Source organism: Patagioenas fasciata, chromosome 8 (genome assembly GCF_037038585.1).
Source record: "Patagioenas fasciata isolate bPatFas1 chromosome 8, bPatFas1.hap1, whole genome shotgun sequence".
In the NCBI taxonomy this organism is placed as follows: domain Eukaryota; kingdom Metazoa; phylum Chordata; class Aves; order Columbiformes; family Columbidae; genus Patagioenas; species Patagioenas fasciata.
The window spans coordinates 11,678,189-11,699,574 of NC_092527.1; the positions used below are offsets into that span (position 1 = coordinate 11,678,189).

General features: G+C 40.5%; 1 protein-coding gene across 29 annotated transcripts in view; it reads left to right on the forward strand.

Annotated features, from left to right (window-relative positions):
* ANK3 (ankyrin 3) overlaps nucleotides 1-21,386 on the forward strand; it is a 359,991-nt gene that overhangs the window by 313,728 nt on the left and 24,877 nt on the right. For 19 of the 29 annotated variants that reach the window (XM_065842855.2, XM_071811684.1, XM_071811695.1 and 16 more), the window contains 9 exons: nucleotides 1,274-1,485; nucleotides 2,971-3,178; nucleotides 3,738-3,834; nucleotides 5,043-5,271; nucleotides 5,603-5,728; nucleotides 6,483-6,605; nucleotides 7,103-7,129; nucleotides 8,876-8,957; nucleotides 13,216-20,916. In XM_065842855.2, the coding sequence (XP_065698927.1) occupies nucleotides 1,274-1,485; nucleotides 2,971-3,178; nucleotides 3,738-3,834; nucleotides 5,043-5,271; nucleotides 5,603-5,728; nucleotides 6,483-6,605; nucleotides 7,103-7,129; nucleotides 8,876-8,957; nucleotides 13,216-20,916 (8,805 nt within the window). The remainder of the gene's footprint in view (nucleotides 1-1,273; nucleotides 1,486-2,970; nucleotides 3,179-3,737; nucleotides 3,835-5,042; nucleotides 5,272-5,602; nucleotides 5,729-6,482; nucleotides 6,606-7,102; nucleotides 7,130-8,875; nucleotides 8,958-13,215; nucleotides 20,917-21,386) is intronic. The other 10 variants (XM_071811700.1, XM_071811701.1, XM_071811703.1 and 7 more) reach the window with 5 other exon arrangements.

Genomic DNA, 21,386 nt, shown 5'->3' on the forward strand with positions numbered 1-21,386 from the left:
CAAAGAAAATGTCTCAGTCACACAGAGAAAAGAATTGTACAAGTGTCTTTTGTCTTGGTACCATTTCTGGTCCCCTTGCTTTCTCTTGCTACATCTGATAGAAATGTCATCTCTCGAGGAACAAAATTTCTTCTTTGGGAATGCGGTGCCCTTTTTAAGGAGGAATATAAAACTGGAAAATTATGGAGTGCTGGAATGAAACCCAGTTAGAATAACTAAAAAGGTTGAGTGCAAGAAATTACAGGAGAAATGCATGGCAGTTGTGTAGTTATCTTCATTTGTGAATAGTGTTTATATCACAGGGATTTCACTAGTACATATGCATACACACACACATACAGTTTCATGGTTAGTTATATTTGTGACATGTCACAGAATTTTCCTCGGTGCATATATGTCTGTGTTGTCTACTTAATTAGTTAACGTAGGTAGATACTCCATGCACTTTTCTCAGCCCTGGTGACCTTATGAGTTGGGAATGTGACCAAGAGCACTAATTGTTGATGGTCTGTTTCTGTTTCAGTTGTCTTTGAGAATGCATTATGTTTCTTTGGGAGCTGAGGAACACAATGCATCTATTTTGGGCCAGATACCTGAATGGCTGAAAGCCTGATGTGGGAAGGGATCCTTGCTATGGTTTCATTGGTAGTACTGACAGACAGACCTGTGTCACATCTACAGTTTGCTGAAGAGGTCAGTGTTTGGTCAGGATTAGATCGATGCCAGTTTGGAAGACAACTTTCTCAACCGCCTTAGATGTGCAAATCCTGGGTTGCACACTTGGTGTGAAGTTAGATAGTTCAGGAACTGACTGGGATTCTCCATGGTTTTCTGTGTGTTGGAGCTATGTGAGGGAAGAGGCTGGAAATAAATGTCTCTTTGAAGGTGTGCACACAAAGTTCAGCATGCTTGTGTGTTTCCAGGTGTGAGTCCAGAACTTCGGCCATGTCCTTCAGACCTCCTTGGACTCCCATGCTGTGTGACAAACCTGCAATCCTGCAGCAGCTGCTGCTGCAGAGACTGTCACACCCCCATGCTTCAGTGTCCTGGCAGACCTGTGTGTCCTGTGCCATTGGCCTTCACAGTTGATATCGATGCAAAAGTTAACAGAGCAAACCAAAGCTTGATAATTGATAGCACTGGATAATTTTTTTCTCCTCTAGTAAGTTACAGAGTTCTCAAGCATTTTAAGGCATATGCAAAACCTCACACTCACAGATGTGTCTGGTATGATAGGTAATGCCCAAATGTTTTAACTGTCTTCTCCCACCAGAGCTGGACAGTGTTGAGGAGCTGGAGAAGAAGCGTATCTGCAGGATCGTCACAAAGGATTTCCCTCAGTACTTTGCAGTGGTTTCGCGAATCAAGCAGGAGAGTAACCAGATCGGGCCGGAGGGCGGGGTGCTGAGCAGCACAACGGTGCCGCGTGTCCAGGCGTCCTTCCCCGAGGGTGCTCTAACCAAAAGAATACGCGTGGGCCTGCAGGTAAAAGTGTCCTCGTGTTCATATCTGCAGTGTCTACAAGCACATCATTGGTCTTAATGAATGAGGTTTGCAGCTGAGGAGGCTGCTGCTCCTTGGTGGTGGGTTGCAAGGTGGGCAGTGTTCACACCTGAGATGTGAACTGACATGTGTCTGCCCAGGTACACGCTCTGCTTCTTAGTGCCCCCAGATGATGATGCACAGTCCTCCTCCCTGTGTCAAAAACCCAGCTCCTCTTCTAGCATCACCTGGAGTATTGCTTAGCAACTGAAAAACAGACAGAAATGCCAAAGCCTGGAGCCCCTGCAGCCTCCGTGATGTTCTCTGCCGTCTTCTGTTGGCCATGACCACCAGCAGCTACAGGCTGCACAACTGCTGTGCAGTGGTGGTCTCCTGTGGCAAAGTAGCAGCTTGTGATTGGTGTCACTGGGCTGTCCTTCGCCACCGGAATGTGTTTGGTAAGGATTTCATGCAGCTGTTTGCCAGCTGTTACTAGGTCAAAGACACCCCCTGTATACATCTGTTGTAGCTTAGGACATTCACAGCTGGTGTTTCTAGCAATGGCTGGAATCTGGCAAAAGTAAATAGCTTAAACTCTCCATAACCAAACTGCACGGAAAGTGGAGAAATGTTCTGTAGGAGTTATCTTTTTCTTTGAGTTCTGTTAATTATCACTTAAAATTACTTAATAACCTGACAAGTCTGATGGGTTCATGAAATAGAGATGCTGGTTTGGATTCCAGTGCTTGGAGTTCACACTGGAACATTTCTGCTAATGATATTTCCCATCTAAAGACGATTAATCATTAGAAAATGGAAACTCTGCTATTATGGTTATATAGCTGCCTTTCCAGATCTCTCTAAGGTGAAGGAAGCACGGTGTCTTCATGTGCAGTGTTGTGACTGCTGAGATTGCAATGTAGCTGCATATTCTATGCGTATCAATACATTGTGCAGTTTGAATAATGCAGCAAGTCACAGGTCAGTCCAATTGAAACAGACTTTAAAACTCAAAAAAAAAAAGTCAGCACAAATTTATGCTTGGCAGAGATGTGAGAATTGTTCAGTGTCTCAAAGACAGTGTTTAGTCCTCACTTCTCAAGACCCTGCTAGCAAAATAGGCCTCTTTCTATGTTTTCAAATTGTATTTAATATCACTCATCACCGTAGGCTAAAAGCAAGATCAAACATTCTCTGAAAAACTCCCAGCAAATACTGCAGGCAACCTTTTGAGATATATAGTTTTGCTCTACAAGTTAGCTATTAGGAAATTGTAAGTAGATTGTTGAGAAAAATAATAAGCATGAATTGTAGTAATAATCACTCTCAAGAGCTATAGGAGAAGTCTGCCTGGGGGGAAAAAAAAAAAAAAGAAAGAAAAAATTCTACAGAAAATAAAAGGAAAATTGAATTCTCTTTTGGAAAACAGTTCTGCATGTCTATAACCAATTTGTAGCTCTAGTTTAAATGCTTTCCCTGTCTTGACAGGCTCAACCAGTTCCAGAGGAGATTGTCAAAAAAATCCTTGGAAACAAAGCAACTTTCAGTCCCATTGTCACTGTGGAGCCAAGAAGGAGAAAATTCCATAAGCCAATAACCATGACAATTCCTGTGCCACCTCCATCAGGAGAAGGTGTAACCAACGGGTATAAAGGAGACACAACTCCCAGCCTTCGACTTTTATGTAGCATTACAGGTTAGAGAAAACCACGTGCTCTTAGCAAAGGTTTATGTGACAGCAATGCCTCGGCACTCGAGACTCTCATAACTGCCCAACTTGTGCTTTCCAGTGAGGGAACGTTGATGTGCTCAGTCCGGTAGCGTTCAGATCAGCTCTCCTGAGCACAGCCAGCTGAGGTCACTTGAAAGGGTCCCAGTGATGCCCTGGGCTTTGAATCTCGTTTCCTGCAATTGTAAAAGAAGTTTGCCAATAGATGTTAAATGTTATTTTATATTTAGCCAGTATGAAGAATTTCGGCCTTGGCCATTAAACAGGGTGGTCAGTAAAAGAAGTTTGCTGAAATCTGTCTTAGCTGATATAGAGGGGAGGTTTGCTATTGACTTGTAGGTATGTACCTTGCTTACATCAGCACTGTTTTCTGGTGAGTAACGTGGTGTACTATACAACTTGTAGTTCAGCTGTTGGAGAACGTGATTGTCTAGGTTCTCTTTTTATGTGTGAAGCAAAATAAGATAATGTAACCTGTGTACACTTGGTGTTTGAAAGAAAATCTCCATGGTTTATATTTACATAGGCGGTACTTCACCCGCACAGTGGGAGGATATCACCGGTACCACTCCACTGACGTTTTCAAATGACTGTGTCTCATTCACAACCAATGTTTCAGCCAGGTACGGTAACAGAGTTTGCCAAATGCACCTAGGGAGTAGTTCCCTTTGATTAACAGAGAGCATGGTTCTGGGGTTGTTTTTTGGCTTTTTGTAATCCTTTTGCAAGATTGACTAAGCAGTAATGGACCAGATGCTGCTTTGTCACTATGTATCAGCATCCTACACATCCAGGGTTGCACATGGAGCTTTATCCTGGCCTCTTCTGCTGTGGTGGTGTCTCCTGGAAATCACATATGCTGTTCCTCTAAAGGCTGTGATGCCACACAGGGTTCGTTTTTCTGCAAACAGCAACAAAAAGGGAAAGTTATAAATTCAATTAAAAAAAATGAGGGCATTCATAAAAACATTTGTTTAAAAAGTTAAAAGACATTCAGTTTCTGGCTGTGGGCTTTTTAGTTGAAAATTATGTAAAATTAATCTCACAAAAATATCACTTGCCAAAAAGTCATGGCTTGAAATGAATTTTGATGGACTTAGTAGACTTACATGCTGATTAACGGCGTTCAACAGGATCTGTACAAATCATGCATCCTAGTGGAGAAAATTCATGGTGTGTCAGGTAAAATGTTTATCATTCAGTACATAACTTTTGCACCTATAAAAAGCTTTATAAAGAAAGAGAATTGCTGCAAGAACCAAATAGATCAGAACCAAAATATTATGGAAAAGACTTGTGCAAACTACAAATTAAAATATTTATAACTTGCATCAAAATTATCATCAAACTTATGTTCTTAAGATGAGAAAATAACAGTGTAACATCTGTCTCTTTGGGAAACTTCACTTTGGGCATAGTTGGTTTCAGCCTTTATGGGAGATGTGATTTTACTTTATGTAGGAGGTTGTTTTAACAAATCAAATGTACAGTGAAGCATTAGCACATTACATATATATACATGCTGTGTGGTCACAAGAAAAACAGTTTCCCTACTTTGGCTTCAAATGAGGCTTAAAATAGAGAGTTTTGTGAGATACCATTGTGAGAAGGGGCAAATAAGTATATCAGCATTTCACTGCTGTGTATTTTTTTTTTTGAATTGTTAAAACTCCAATGAAAATAGAAGGAAAATTACAGCTTTGGGAAGTCTACAAGGACAGTACACATACAAAGTGGCCACAGATCACAGGACATGGTTTCTCTTTAAAGGATTAAGTGATGTTAGAGCATAACGAAAAGTTGATTAATGGTTTACTTTTTCCCCACTCAGATTTTGGCTTGCAGACTGCCATCAGGTACTAGAGACTGTTGGGCTGGCAACACAGCTTTATAGGGAATTAATATGCGTTCCTTATATGGCAAAGTTCGTGATATTTGCCAAAATGAATGATCCCGTGGAATCCAATTTGCGTTGCTTCTGCATGACTGATGACAAAGTGGACAAAACTTTGGAGCAACAAGAGAATTTTGAAGAAGTAGCAAGAAGCAAAGACATTGAGGTATATTTCTTACTCACAGCTGCCTTCCTCTTTGTAAATGGAGTGTGTGTTTTCTGAGTGGTGGCAGGCCCTGCAAAAGCCACTGTAAGCCCAGTTAAATGAAGGTTTACTCTGGAAAAGCCACTTGTGTAGCTCACGGTTTCCCAAACTACCTGCACTCATAATACCTTACTGTAATGCACAATGATTTTTCTGATTTGTTGTTGAATTTAATCTGAGTGGGGACTTCTTCTAAACTCAGGATCTGTGATGGGGGAAATCATGATATATTTATGTGCATGAATCTACTATGACAAGAAGTTTTATTGAGTTTTATTTATTGTCTTGATAGGTTCTGGAAGGAAAACCTATTTACGTTGATTGTTACGGAAATCTGGCCCCTTTGACGAAAGGAGGACAGCAACTTGTTTTTAATTTCTATGCTTTCAAAGAAAATAGACTGCCATTCTCTATCAAGGTAAAAGCAAAACAAGCCAAATTATTCTGCTTGTATTTTTTCCCTCCGTGATAACACTTTTTGAGTCCAATAGGACTAACTTGTCCTGAGGATGTGACTGTCATTGTTTAATATATGAATAACACAGAGAGGGTGCTTTGCATCAAGCCCCAAAAGAGCTGCTGACAGAACTGGAACCAGAGTATCTATGATATGGATTCATAGGCTTTTGTTAAAACCATATCTCGAGTTAGACCTCTAGAATAGTACCAGTAGATCGCTATTCCATAGGGACAAAGGAGATGCGTTCAATAACATACTGTACAGCAGAACAGCCTCCAAAAAAGTGTGTGCACTGTTTATCCCAAAATTACCGTGAATGGGCGATCATGTCCCTTAGCATTATCATAGCTGCCATGCGAAATAAGTTTTTAAGCCTTTTGATGAGCACAAGTGCAAAACATGGCAGAAAAAAAACGAAGGTGAGCAGAAAATGTCTCTCAGCAATATCCCAGTATGAAACAGCCTGGTTGGACTCACTCAACATCTTGTCTTGTGTGAATTCAGCATTAGAAAGCCTCAGGCTGATCTAACTCTTTCATGGTACTGCCTTTTTTCATTCATCACTTCAGGCTGAACTCCAGCTCAGTAACATTTGTCTTTACCCATTAGATAGCTTCTTGTGGAAAGAAACTCGTGAGAAACACTCCACAAACCTCCTCTAGGTCTCTAAATTACTACGTATTACCACACTGCTCTAAAATTTCTTTTCTAGGTAAGAGACACCAGCCAGGAAGCTTGTGGTCGATTATCGTTTTTGAAGGAACCAAAGACTACTAAAGGACTGCCACAAACAGCTGTTTGCAACTTGAATATCACTCTGCCAGCACACAAAAAGGTATTTGTTAGGAAAAGTCAACACTTTCCTTAGGGTTGGTTTGGTTTTATTTTTGCTCCTTAAGTTTTTGTCTTTTTAAAATTTTTTTTCTGTTAGTGATTGATAAAGAAACCCTGTGAAATGCCACTAATGAGAATGCTTTGAAATATGATGAAGGCTTTTTAAATTTATGTTTTATTGGTTTCCCGTATGTAGAACGCTTTTAAAGTCTCTTGTTACTGTGGTGTCAAGTACCTATAATTTTTATGATTCTGTTTACAGCTCATGCTTTAGCCTGCAAGTCATAGATTTACGCTTTCAGTAATGTCACGTGTTGATTTGCATTGGATGTAAGATTTTATTTTCTTTCTTTTGTGTTGACATTTTGGATTTGCTTTGCCTTATAAATCAGCTTGCATTTTGTGCTCCCAATTTGGTCCTTTTCATATCCTGATATTCTTTTCCCTGCTGTCCATTATAATATTCCTTGTCTCTGCAATGCATCTTGGGACCAAAAGGAAACAGAGTCAGATCAAGATGATGAGGTAATATAAACACTGTCTTCTGTTTTCATTTCCTTCAGATTTAGTGCAGAAAAGTAATATGCTTTAGAAAAAAAAAAAAAACAAACAACTATTTTTAACTATGGCATTGAAATGATATCTACAGAATAACAGTATCCTCCACATCTGACAGTCTGTTTCAAAACAGTAGAAGTGTACCAATGTGGAAAAAACATGATTATATATTATGAAATTAATGAAAGCATTGAATAATAGCAGTCTAAAGTTTAACTCAGTTTATTCTGAAAAAGAACTTATTATAAAATTCAGACCAAGTCAAGTTTTTGCAAAATCAAGAAGAGTTTAGTGGATATGATTTTTACCTTTTAGAATTGTACTGCCAGTGCTTTGGTAACCTGTATTTCTGAGAAGGAAAGAAGTATTGCTGAGACCACAATAGTGGTCTGTAATATTTTATTCCTGAAACTAAACTGGCTTCTTCTGAAAAAGCAAAATAGCCAAGAGCTATTTATAAATATCATGTACAAATCTCTTTTCAAATAAACCCCAGATACTTGCAGCTTAAAAACTCACTGTTTGCTAGAAACTGCCTCATTATTTTGTAAGGAAATTGAGTAGGTTTTACTCATTAGAGGTAGTAATAAATGAGATCACCCTATAAAGAAAGTACGTGGATGTATCTCTTTCACATAGCAGCAAAGTTTTCTTCTCTTCCTGGTGGCGAATAAATAGCAGTAGCCACCTGCTGATTAAAATAATGAAAAAACTCAAACCAGAACACTCCTTACATGTTAAAAAATAATAATAGCAACCACATCACTTTATCTCCACAGGAGTCATACCCAGTGAGCTATTATACACACATAACAGTAGTTTTCTTTCTAAACAAACCGTATTTTTAGCCACATAATCCAGTGAGCTGATCTCTGAGGGACTTTTGATATTTAAGACATCCCACTAGCAGCTATGCCACTGAACACAGCAGCTGATGATGCAATTTATTAGTTAATAGTAATCTGCTTTCTAATCTGCATCTTTGCATTTTGTGCCTATTAAAAAAATCCCCTCCCATGCCTTTTCTGTCCTTAATGTATTCACTTTAAAGCCAGTGTATATTGTGGTGTATGTGCTTCCAGGACAAAATGATTTGGGGAAAAATATTTGATCGGTCCAAATTGTACTCTTATGAATGTTTTATGTCTGTATCTGTAGTCTTTTGTGTTGATCTCCTGTTTCTAGTCGAAGGTGGTTTATTTTACAGGGAACGGATAATATCACACCATTTCTAGTAGCGTGAAGCAGTTTATCTAATGATAATGGGATAGTATAGTATTGAGATACTTAAAAGCAGGTTCATGAGCTGCATCTGCTATCTAAGCTCTTCTACCTCAGAAACAGAGGTGGTGTGAACAGGAATGAACCCGTGGGGTCATCTCTTAGGGTTGCAGTCCCTTCCTTGCTTGCTCCAGAAGGGTGGTTGTCCGCAGCAGGTTCCTGCCACCTCCAGCAGCCACGCTCCCTGCTCCGCAGTGCCTGACACCCATTCCATGGCAGACAGGGATGGAGATCCAACTCTGTCCATTCCCTGACTTCTTGCCCAAATTCGGCTTCAGCATGCCTTCCTGATGCCAAACGCAGGCATCCTTTCTCCCTTGGGAGAATGTGTACTGCAAAATGAGGCCCATCGTGCTGAGGTTTGATGAATGTTCTGTTCAAATGGGGAACTGCGATGCTAAAGGCACTATACAGTATCATGTTTTCTTGCAGACGGAGAAAGCTGACCGGCGCCAGAACTTTGTCTCCCTTGCTTTACGTAAGCGCTACAGCTATCTGACTGAGCCTGGAATGAGTGAGTTGCTCTTACCAAAGTACTAAACCGTATATACGTGATTTTTCATAAGAAGAGACATTTTTTCTATAAACGCTGTATTTGGTGTCACTCTGGGGGAAAAAAAAAAAGAAAAGAAAAAATATTAAAAAACCCACCTATCTAAAACAAAACTCCTGGATGGACTGTGAACTCTTGTGTTGTGAGAGCTTGAAGAATCCTGACTGGCAAATGACACGTGTTAAGTAAAAATATAATAGTTTTAAAATACACCATGTAGCTTCAGAGTCGTGGGATTGCAAATTGCTTTCAAATAGAGCCTGTTCCTCTCCCCTTTGAAAGAATAGAGAGAGCTGCTGTTACGCAAAAGTTCGGCAAGGCTGGAGAATGCCGTTCAGATAAGCGCTTAAATGTTTTAGATGCTTAGCCAAAATGAACTCTCTTATATTTTATATTTTCCCTCTTCTTTCTTCTCCCCTGTCCTTTTTCCTCTGTTCCCTGCAGATGCTTTTTATGCCTTGGCACCACATATTGCTGCTTCTTAAACTTATGTTCCCCTTGACCAGATCTGTGGTATTCCTTTCCTTCCCTGTTAAATTCAATAATATATTTGGCTTAGCTCTTCTTCCCTCACCTCTCCTGAGGTTGACTGCTATTGTTCCCCATTTCCAGGCTTTTTCTTGCCCTTTTTTTTTACCTTGTAACTTCTCAGTTGCTACCCTGCAATAGACCCTTTGATATAATTCCATAAAATTCATAGACAAACTTCATCGGGTCTTGGGAGTTCCCACTGGATGGCTGCTGTTTAATTATCCTATAAGATCTGTGGCTTCTTTGGATCAGATTTGCTCCAGAATATATTACACTTCTCAGGCCTGGAAGAAGACTTCAAGCATATAACATCTGAAGAAGCTATCAGATCTGCTGAGACATCTTGATGGACTGTTAAGGTATTGTCAAAGGCTTGATGGGAACTGAGAGGGAAAAGGAAGTTGCTTGAAAGTAGTTTGTGTATGTTGCTTACAATTAGTTTTTCAGGCTTCACCAAAAAAAAAGAAAAAAAGAAAAGTAGCCATATTTATTCACCAAAGGTCCATCAAGAATCATTTTAAAGAGCTGAAAGCGGAAAAAACCTTAAACCCACTTCAGCTGTACTCAAAGAAAAAAAGGGTTAATGCAGTAGAAGTTCCTGACAATTCTTTAACTATCCTATCCCTTTTGGCAGTGGTTACTACTTAAGGCTGCGAGCTACCCAAAAAAGGGTATGCAAAAACAATTGTGTTTGCCAGGAAAGGTCATAGATTGGGGTTTGACCATCAGCCTGAGCACCACCTCCTATGCACACGTAGCATTTAGTCAGCAACTGCCACTACCCACCTGCACCATGGTGGTGAGGGAAGGACATGGTCTCGGAGGTGCAGCTCCTCCAGAGAGCACAGGCTGCCCAGCACGGAGCTGGGGCTGCTGCTGTGGCTACTTCACACTGCAGGGTGTTTGCTCCAGAGATCAGATGTGAGTGAGGAACCTCTGCCTATATCCAGTGAATTAAATGACACAGCTCCTGCAGCTTTAGTAGTAGCAGGCATTGTTCTTTTTACTCACACAAACTCCTTTGTGCACATTCACACGTACAGGTTTTTTTTCCCCTGCGGCCCTGCCAGTGCTGGTGCAAGAGAGAGGGAGGCAGATGGGATATTTCCCAGCCTCCATGTCCCTCCTCCTGCTCAGGGAAACGGACCAAAGGGCCCTGTTGCTCTTCCCAGCAGTGATGTCCCCACCAAAGGGGAGTGCTGCTGTGGGCTGAAGCTGCTCAGTCCTGGCTGTTTTGTTGCAGCTGAAGAGAAGCAAGGCTGAGCTTTAGGCTTCACTCAGCACTTTCAGTTACTGCTGCAAGCAAGGAAGTGTAGTTCTATGCACAGAAGGTAATAACTAACAACAGTTTTCTGCTAAAATCTTGGATGCAGAATGATGGAAACCATTAAGGCGAGGAGTATCCAGTAGCCAAAAAGGGCTGTTATTTAAAACCACTTTTTAAAATATTATCCCATTCTAAAGTCTTGGATGGTTGTGCGGATTTCTTTGTTATTTCAAAGTAGTAAAATTGCCCAGTTCCCTGCTGTTTGAATTATGTCATAATTGCACACACTGGTAAATTACTCATTTTCCTTTGTACCAGTTCTTCTTCTCAGCTGCAATAAGGAGCACAGAAAAAGCACCTTAAACATGTCTGAATCTGTGATTTAACAGGAGAAAGAGCAGTTAAGAGCCTGTTGGTCTGATTGCCTCCCTAGCCAGTGGTGATAGACGGGCTCATCACAGCGCAGTGGGGTCCCTCTAAAGACATTTCCAAACACAAACTGCTGAATGAGTTGTTTTGCTGCTAGCGCTTTTCAGAATGATTTTGGGGTTTGTTTCTTGAACTTAGGACTGTATGAACTTTTGGTGAATCTTAGCAGATGCTGCTAATATATCTTCACAGTAAATTCTAGCTCATTTAATGAAGTACACTATGTTTTCTTTGAGGGGATAAAAGAAGTATGTTTGCACTTAAAAATAAAATTGCAAGGAAAAATGGAAGTTTCTTGATATAGGCTGTGCCAGTCAGGCCTAGTATTCAAGCTCTCTTCAACCTAAATGTTCTCATATGGCAATATCACCAGCCATCCACATTGGCTTCTATAGGACTAGCACGTCTCCTTGCAAGATATGGACCTGTGGTACACTGAATATTCACTATTCTATAAGAGTGCATGTGCTTTAACTGTTTAGTGTTAGCCTTGCTAAGCTTCTTTCACCGTAAGGTACCATCTGTCTATAAGACAGATCAAGCAGGTTATTAGTGTAACTTCAGAGAAAGGTGTGTTGAAATAAGTTGTTTGGGTATTTTAGCTCTATTTCTAACCCTAAAGAAAAAAAAAGCCCTCTAAGTTCCTTCCAATGTCAACTCTGAATGTTATTGCTCTATCAGAGGATATGTATGCTAATAATGGGGTTGCCAGAAATACTGTCTTCTGGCATGAGTACCTCCTGTGATGCAAAACGTGGTGGATGATGATTTTGTTGAAATGCCTATGAATAACCTGAATGTTCTGGGGAATGATAACAGTTAACAGGTTTGTACTTGCCAGGAAGTTTTTGCATAATATATTGTTCTTTGACTGCTTTTCTAATGTTACCTTTTGAGAAATGTAAAGTTGAACAGGTCTGTCTTTGAGCTGATACAAGAAATCTCCTCAAAAGGTACCAAGACACTACATCTTGTAGAAAAAGTGTACTCTTCTTTTAATGGCCTCTTGTGAAATGATTTTGTAAGGTTTATATATTTGTGCTAAAAACAAGTTATTAATCTGTGTGCTCGTTTTGACATGATATATTGTGCATGAATAAAAATTGATTCAGTTGCTTTGCTTGCTCACGTTTATCATATTTTCTGTATTTCATGTATGACATATGCTTCTTAAAATCATTTCATGTAAAGTTTTGCTTTAGTTTTTACCAAACAAAAGGAATATCGCATGAGAAAAAAATGCAAAAGTTCCTCTTTTTTTTTCTTTATTTTAATTATTTTTTTAAATATTGACTCAGAAAAGCTCTTGCTCTTATTGGCTTTGTGAGTGTGAAGCATATCCGAATTGTGCATGGGAGATAGAGATTTTAGTTTATGCCAGTTGCTTCACAATTTGCACATCAATTGCCTGTCACTTAAAGGAATTTTGGGTTCTGCATGAAATAGTTCTGAGTGATTTAAAAAAAATAGGTATATAATGTCATTTTACACAAGTTTATATTTTGCATAGGTTCAATATCTGAACAGAACAACAACAACAGAAATTATTAAAAGAAAAATTCTAATAGTTGCACAAAGCAGAGACATATCTAAACAGGCAAAATAGAACTGATACAAATATTTCAGAAGTAGCACATCAGAAAGTCAATAGGAAGTAAGAGAAGAAGTTTTGTTGTGATTTTATTTTTACCTTATGGGTTCCTTCTTTGTGTTTTCTGTTCTTCATTGTTTGCAGATTTGTTTGCTACGTGCTTTCTGTCTTTCATTTCATGTTGCTTTTTGGTTTGGACCAGTCATCAGTGTATGGCTGATTCCTATTTTTTTTCATTCCTTTTTAAATCTTCTTTTGCCTCCTTCATCCTAACTCATGCAAACAATTATACTTACTTTTTGTAATATTACAACGTTTACTGACCAATTTTCTTCTCTGGTCTCTCTGTTTTTCAACCATTTTTGTTGATTTTATGTTTGATTTTAATTTAACATTTTAAGAAACAGTTGAACGGAGTGCGGGAGCAACAAGATCCCTACCTGCTACTTACTCTTACAAGCCATTCTTTTCACCACGGCCCTATCAGTCATGGACAACAGCTCCAATTACTGTGCCTGGGCAAGCCAAATCAGGCTTCACTTCCTTATCAAGCTCTTCCTCTAACACTCCTACAGCTTCCCCATTAAAATCAATATGGTCTGTTTCTTCTACTTCTCCAATCAAATCCACGTTAGGAGCTTCTACCACATCTTCAGTTAAATCTGTTAGTGATGTAGCATCTCCGATTAGATCATTTCGGACAATCTCTTCACCAATAAAAACTGTGGTGTCACAGCCTCCTTACAGTATGCAGGTTACTTCGGGCTCTTTCGTCAGAGCTCCCGCAGTCACAGAAGCTGCTGGTCTAAAAGGGCTGGCATCCACCACCACATTCCCCTCTCGGACATCTCCAGTGACAACAGCAGGGTCTCTCTTAGAGAGATCGTCCATAACCATGACGCCTCCAGCATCTCCCAAATCCAACATTAACATGTACTCTTCAAGTATACCACTTAAATCGGTCATCACATCAGCATCTTCGCTTCTATCGTCCCCTCTAAAGTCAGTGGTGTCACCTGCTAAGTCAGCAGTTGATGCTGTTTCATCCTCTAAAGTCACGATGGCCTCGTCTCTCTCGTCGCCAGCAAAACATGTAGCTGGGCACACAGATGTACCTTTGCTTAATGGATCTGTGTCACCTCTCAAATACCCATCTTCTGCCAACTTAATAAATGGATCCAAAGCTGCAGCTGTTCTTCAAGACAAGATCACTGCAGCTGCACACTCTGCAAGTTGTGCTGCTAACACAGTTGCTGACACGGCTGAGAGAGTGCTTTCAACAGCTACAACAAAGTCATTTTCTCCACTCAGGTCATTTGTGTCTTCAGCACCCTCAGCTTTCCAGTCAATAAGAACTCCTCCCGCAGGTGCTTTGTACACAGCCCTTGGGTCAATATCTGCAACTACCTCATCAGTAACTTCATCAACAATAACAGTGCCAGTATATTCTGTAGTTAATGTTTTGTCCGAACCAGCATTAAAGAAGCTCCCAGAGTCGTCTTCACTCACAAAATCAGCTGCTGCATTACTGTCACCTATTAAAACATTGACTACAGAGGCACGCACACAGCCTCCCTTTAATCGAACTTCATCTCCAGTAAAATCATCCCTGTTTTTAGCACCCTCTGCTCTCAAATTGTCCACACCATCTTCTTTATCCTCCAGTCAGGAGATACTGAAAGATGTTGCTGAAATGAAAGAGGACCTAATAAGAATGACTGCAATATTGCAGACAGATGTCGCAGAGGACAAACCGTTCCAAACTGAGATACCGAAAGAGGGTAGAATTGATGATGAAGAGCCCTTTAAAATTGTTGAGAAAGTAAAAGAGGACTTAGTAAAAGTTAGTGAGATTCTGAAAAAAGATGTGTGTTTAGAAAGTAAAGGGTCGGCTAAAGTATCCAAAAGTGATCAAGGACACCTGTCTGAGGATGACTGGGTAGAGTTCAGTACAGAGGAGATTGATGAAGCGAGACAGCAAGCTTTGACAAGCCCTCCTATATCTGTTCCAGAAAAGGTCCAAATTAAAACCAAAACCGTGTCGGAAAAGGATTATAACTTGTCAAAAGTTATCGATTACTTAGCAAATGATATCGGTAGCAGTTCATTAACAAACATAAAGTACAAGTTTGAAGAGGGGAAAAAAGAAGGTGAAGAGAGACAAAAACGCATTTTAAAACCAGCTATTGCTTTGCAGGAACATAAACTTAAAATGCCTCCAGCCTCCATGAGGCCATCAACATCAGAAAAGGAGTTGTGTAAAATTGCAGATTCCTTTTTTGGAACAGATACTATTTTAGAGTCTCCAGATGACTTTTCTCAACATGATCAAGATAAAAGTCCCTTATCTGACAGTGGCTTTGAAACAAGAAGCGAAAAGACACCTTCTGCCCCACAAAGCGCTGAAAGCACAGGGCCAAAACCACTTTTCCATGATGTACCCATCCCTCCTGTCATTACAGAAACAAGAACTGAAGTAGTTCATGTTATCCGCAGCTACGAACCATCATCCGAAGAAATTCCAGAGCAGAAAGCAGAGGAGCTCCCGACCTCAAAACCTGCCCCTACATTTATGGAGCTGGAGCAAAAACCAGCTGGATCTATTAAAGAAAAGGTTAAAGCTTTTCAAATGAAAGCAAGCAGCAGTGAAGAAGATGACCACAAGTGTGTGCTTAGTAAGGGTGTCCGAGTGAAAGAAGAAACTCATATCACTACGACAACTAGGATGGTTTATCATAAACCTCCATGCACTGAAAGCACGTCTGAAAGAATTGAGGAAACGATGTCTGTTCATGACATAATGAAAGCCTTTCAGTCTGGACGTGACCCTTCCAAAGAACTGGCAGGTCTGTTTGAACATAAATCATCACTAACATCCGATGTTAGCAAGTCTACTGAAACTTCACCACAACATGCAGAGAAGGACAGCAAAATGAAACCCAAACTGGAGCGAATAATAGAGGTCCATATTGAAAAAGGTAATCAGGCTGAACCTACTGAAGTCATTATTAGAGAAACAAAAAAGCATCCAGAAAAAGAAATGTATGTATATCAGAAAGACTTGCCTCGGGGAGATACTAACTTAAAAGAGTTGGAAAAACATGATGCTTTTCCTTGTTCAGACGAACAAGGTCAGCAAGAAGAAGAAGAGCTCACGGCTGAAGAGTCACTTCCTTCTTATCTGGAATCCTCTAGAGTTAACACTCCTGTGTCCCAGGAAGAAGACAGTCGCCCTAGTTCTGCTCAACTCATGTCTGATGACTCTTACAAAACACTGAAGCTTTTGAGTCAGCACTCAATAGAATACCATGATGATGAGTTGTCAGAACTAAGAGGGGAGTCTTACAGGTTTGCTGAGAAAATGCTTCTTTCAGAAAAGCTAGATGTGTCTCATTCTGATACTGAGGAGTCAGTTACTGACCATGCTCTACCCCTTAGTGCAGAGTTACAGGGGTCCGATAAACGATGCAGAGAAAAAGTAGCTACTGCCCCCAAAAAAGAGATTCTCTCCAAAATCTATAAAGATGTATCTGAAAATGGTGTGGGTAAAATGTCTAAAGATGATCATTATGATAAAGTGACAGTGTTACACTACACTGGAGATGTTAGCAGTCCAAAACATGCGATGTGGATGCGCTTTACTGAGGACAGATTAGACAGAGGTAGAGAAAAGTTGATATATGAAGACAGGGTGGACAGGACTGTTAAAGAGGCAGAAGAAAAACTGACTGAAGTATCACAGTTTTTTCGGGATAAAACAGAGAAGTTGAATGATGAGCTACAGTCTCCAGAGAAAAAACAGCATAAAAAAAATGGCAAAGAAATACATTCTAGCCAGAGCTCTGCCAGCAGCAGCCCTGAGAAAGTTCTGCTCCCTGAATTGCCATCATCTGGTGATGAATGGAGTAAGATGAAGCAGTATGCGCGCGATGGGAAATGCTTTCCCAAGGTGGATGAAAGAAAAGCGTCCAGTTTGCCCAGCAGTCCTGAAAAAAGGATATTTGTGCAACCTGCAGAGGACTCTAAACAAACTATGGAACACAAAGCAAGTGCTCAGCAGACTGGAGTACCTGAGGTTTCTCAGGCTGGATTTCAGCTGAAGCAATCAAAGCTCAGTTCCATTAGGCTTAAATTTGAACAAAGTATAAGTCCAAGGAGTAAGGATGTAACTCAAGAAGAAAAAAAGCTGGATGTTCAGTCCAAAATTCCAGTAAAGAAATTGCAAGAAAGCAAGTTACCAGTGTATCAGTTTTATTCCAGAGAGAAACATGCAAAGCAAGTAGAGCGCATCGATGGGAGCACAGCTTTACAGAAAGAGGTGAAAATACAGGAAGATTTTGTTCCAGGTAAAGGGAAAGCTACAGAAGACTTCTGTGCTTCAGACACTCAAAACCAAAGAACCGAGATGAGTAAAGGCATTCCAGAACACTTTTCAGAACCGCAAGTAAAAGACCTGGCATATGGCTCAGACTCAACAACGAAGGGACACTGGGACAAAAAAATCTATAGGACATGGGAAAGTCCTGGAACTTCTAACCATAAAACACAAAAAGAAAAACTTTCACATGTGCTGGTTCCAGATACAGTAAAAGAAAACCACGTTGATCATGCTGAAGCTAAAACTGACAAAAAAAGTGATTTTATCACTGTGACAGAGCACAAACTGGCAGCAAATGGAATTCATTCAGAAGAAGTGAAGGAACTGACTGTAAAATCTCCCTCAAAAAGGGTTTTATACAGAGAATTTGTTGTCAGGGAGGGGGAACGTAATGGTGAAGTGACTGATAAAATATCCAAAAGGAAAGAAGAAATTGCTGTGTCCCATATTCCAGTCAGAATTGCTGAGGAGAAGAAAGCCATGCTTGATGGTGTCTATGAACTTTCAGCTAAAGTATCCCAATCAGCTGTGATTAAGCAGAAAGTTGAGAGGCAGATTGATTATGTGGAAGATGAAAAAAGAAAGCATTCAGAAATCAAAAAAGTTAGCAAGCAGCAGAGCTCAATAGGTCTAAGTCCTCCTGTTGAGGAAACTGAAATATCCCCTAGCAAATCACCAGACTCTTTAGAATGTAGTCCAGGAAAGGAATTTCCTTCAAGTGATTTAGTTGACCCTGGTGCCATTGATTACTTGGATAAAGTTGCGCCACTAGTAACCACTGAGGGAGTAAAAGAAATCAAGACCTTACCTGTTTATGTCAGTTTTGTTCAAGTAGGAAAGCAATACGAGAAAGAGGTGCAACAGGGAAATATTAAAAAAATTGTAAGTCAGGAGAGTAAGACAGTGCAAGAGACGAGGGGGACATTTTACACAGCTAGACAGCAAAAACAACCTCCTTCTCCACAAGGTAGTCCAGAAGATGACACACTAGAACAAGTGTCCTTTATAGATAGCTCTGGTAAAAGCCCTTTAACACCAGAAACACCGAGTTCAGAGGAAGTGAGTTATGAGTTTACATCTAAAACACCTGACTCACTAATAGCTTATATCCCAGGCAAACCCAGTCCTATACCTGAGGTATCTGAAGAGTCAGAGGAGGAAGCAGAGGCTAAGTCAACATCTGTAAAACAGGCAGAAGTTGAGGAACCACAGATTGACAAAGCATTGTCTAATCATATAAATAAGGACTCTAACAAAAGACCCAAAGGTAACCGAGTTGCCTACATTGAATTCCCTCCTCCTCCACCACTGGATGCAGATCAAGGCGAGTCAGAAAAGAAGCCTCATTATTCCACTGAGAGTGAAATGGAGATGACAGAAGTGAACTTGCAAGATGAACATGACAAATGCCAACTTGCTGAACCTGTCATAAGAGTACAGCCACCGTCTCCTGTGCCACCGGGAGCAGATGTCAGTGACTCCAGTGATGATGAATCTCTCTATCAACCTCTTCCACCTAAAAAGTATACATTCAAACTGAAAGAACTGGAAGATGACCAGAAAGAAACCTCAAAACAGAAAGCCTCTGAAAAGACTGAGAAACAGAAAGAGTTAGGACATCCCACTTCTGGGAAGCCTAATGAGTTTGACATTGGGCTTGATTCACCCCAGAATGATGTAGTGCAAAATGGGAATAACAATGACCAGTCTGTCACAGAGTGTTCCATAGCAACCACTGCAGAATTCTCCCATGATACTGATGCAACAGAGATTGACTCTCTTGACGGTTATGATTTGCAAGATGAGGATGATGGTTTAACTGAGAGTGATTCTAAACTTGCAGGTCCAGCAGTTGAAACCAAAAAGGATGTATGGACTACAGAAGGCATTGTAAAGCAAACTGATCGCAGCTTTAGCCAGAGTAAGCTTGAAGTCATTGAGGAGGAAGGCAAGGTAGGCCCTGAAGAAGACAAGGCAGCTTCAAAGGGTCCAGCTTCTGAAAAAGCCAGAGATAAGAGCGAACAGAAGTCAGGGGCACAGTTTTTCAGTTTGGAAGGCAGACACCCTGACAGGACTGTATTTCCTGATTCGTATTTCAGTTACAAAGTCGATGAAGAATTTGCAACACCTTTCAAAACGGTGGCCACCAAGAGTCTAGATTTTGATCCGTGGTCCACTAACCGAGGTGACGATGAAGTGTTTGAGACTAAATCAAGGGATGATGAGGCTAAGCCATTTGGTCTGGCAGTGGAAGACAGATCTCAAGCAACAACACCTGACACAACTCCAGCCAGAACTCCAACAGATGAAAGTACGCCAACTAGCGAGCCCAACCCCTTCCCATTTCATGAAGGGAAGATGTTTGAGATGACTCGCAGTGGTGCAATTGACATGAGCAAGAGGGATTTTGTTGAAGAAAGACTCCAATTTTTTCAGATTGGTGAGCATACTTCTGAAGGGAAGTCAGGGGACAAGGGGGAAGGGGATAAAAGTACAGTCACTGCCATCACACAGCCACAGGCAGGGGACAACACTGTAGAAACAAACCTAGAGAGACCAGTAGAATCAACAGCAGTTGAACATAAGCCCATCATCCAGGCCAGTGGAGATTGCATGGAACAAACCCTTGGTAGTAACTCACTGGAAAAATCATCGGCAGCGGTAAATGCTTCTAAAGTTGATCCCAAATTGCGCACACCAATTAAAATGGGAATTTCTGCTTCCACCATGACTCTGAAGAAAGATGGCCCTGGAGAAGTGACAGATAAGATAGAAGCTGTGATGCCAAGTGGTCAGGGATTAGAAAATGAAACTGTATCAGTGACTGAGAGTTCAGCTTCTAGCCAGACAAGCTGTAGGCAAACAGAAAACAGTGATTTTCCAAAAGATAATTTTAATAACAACAACAATTTGGATTCATCTGCTGTCCCTACAGATGATGTTACCTGTAATGTAGAGCTAAAAGAACATTTGGAACCAAAATGTTCCCTCCAGAAAATTAATCAAGTGAAAAGCACTTCAGGAAAAGGTACAGGGACAACACAAGGACACAGAGTAAGAGATAAGCAAAAACCACACGGAGAGCAGCAAAAGTCAACAGAGTTGGTAGGGGCTAGAGGAAAATCAAAGCTTCCCGTAAAGGCCAGCTCAGTAAAAGAAGTCTGTTCACAAAATAATCTCCAAAGTAATACAGGGAGCAAAGTGAGAGGGGCTAGTAAGCCTGACAATGCAAAACAAAAGAATTCTTCTCCCTGTCTAGAAGCAAGGTCTAGGATTCCTGTAAAAAATACACATAGGAGTAATCTAGCTAGAAGAACTCCAGCCCTGCCAAGACAAGAGCAGGTAGAGAAAGAAAAACCAAAACAGCCTCCTTCTAAATTACCAGTCAAGGTAAGATCTACCTCCGTCACCATGACAACAGTTAAAGTAAGGAAAAATCAGCTTAGGGAGGTATGTAAACATTCTATTGAATATTTTAAGGGAATTAGTGGTGAGACTTTAAAGCTTGTGGATCGTCTATCTGATGAAGAGAAAAAGATGCAGTCAGAGGTCTCTGATGATGAAGAAGACAGTACATCAAGGAACACATCCATATCAGAAGCTACTCAAGTTTACCAGCCTTCCATTACATCGAAGTCTACTAGAGACATGAAAACAGAGGCAGCATCTATAAAATCAAAGAGTGAAAAGGCCGACAGTGAGAGGAGGAGGAGTAAGAGGACTGGTGAGAATGAAGGCAGTCAGGTTTCTGGAGCTCTCATGGCTCACCTCGTGGAGATCAAGCCTAGTTTGTAAAACTTTCAACTTGTTGATCCTAGTGCATGAACTGTTGTGATTGCCTGTGGAGTGACTTAACTGTAGTTTTCATTCTGTCATTGTCATCTGTATGTGCTGTCTTATACTCTTCTTTCTTCCTTTAAACAAATCCTGTACTGTAGAAAGCTAGTGAAGCATGCCGAAGATATTCATGTAACTCAAAATTTGATGTAACTCAGAAATTGAAAAATTTCTTTTGTGACAGCAAATTTATTCTGTCAAAGTAGAGAAAATAGATGTTAATCTGGTCTTGGTGGCTTCCACCAGTAATTGAACAACTTGTGTACAGTCTAACAGCTAGATTGTCAGCATGTTTGGTTTCATTACACGACATCATGTAGTTTGACATTTGGCTTCACACAGGTGAAAGTATAAAAG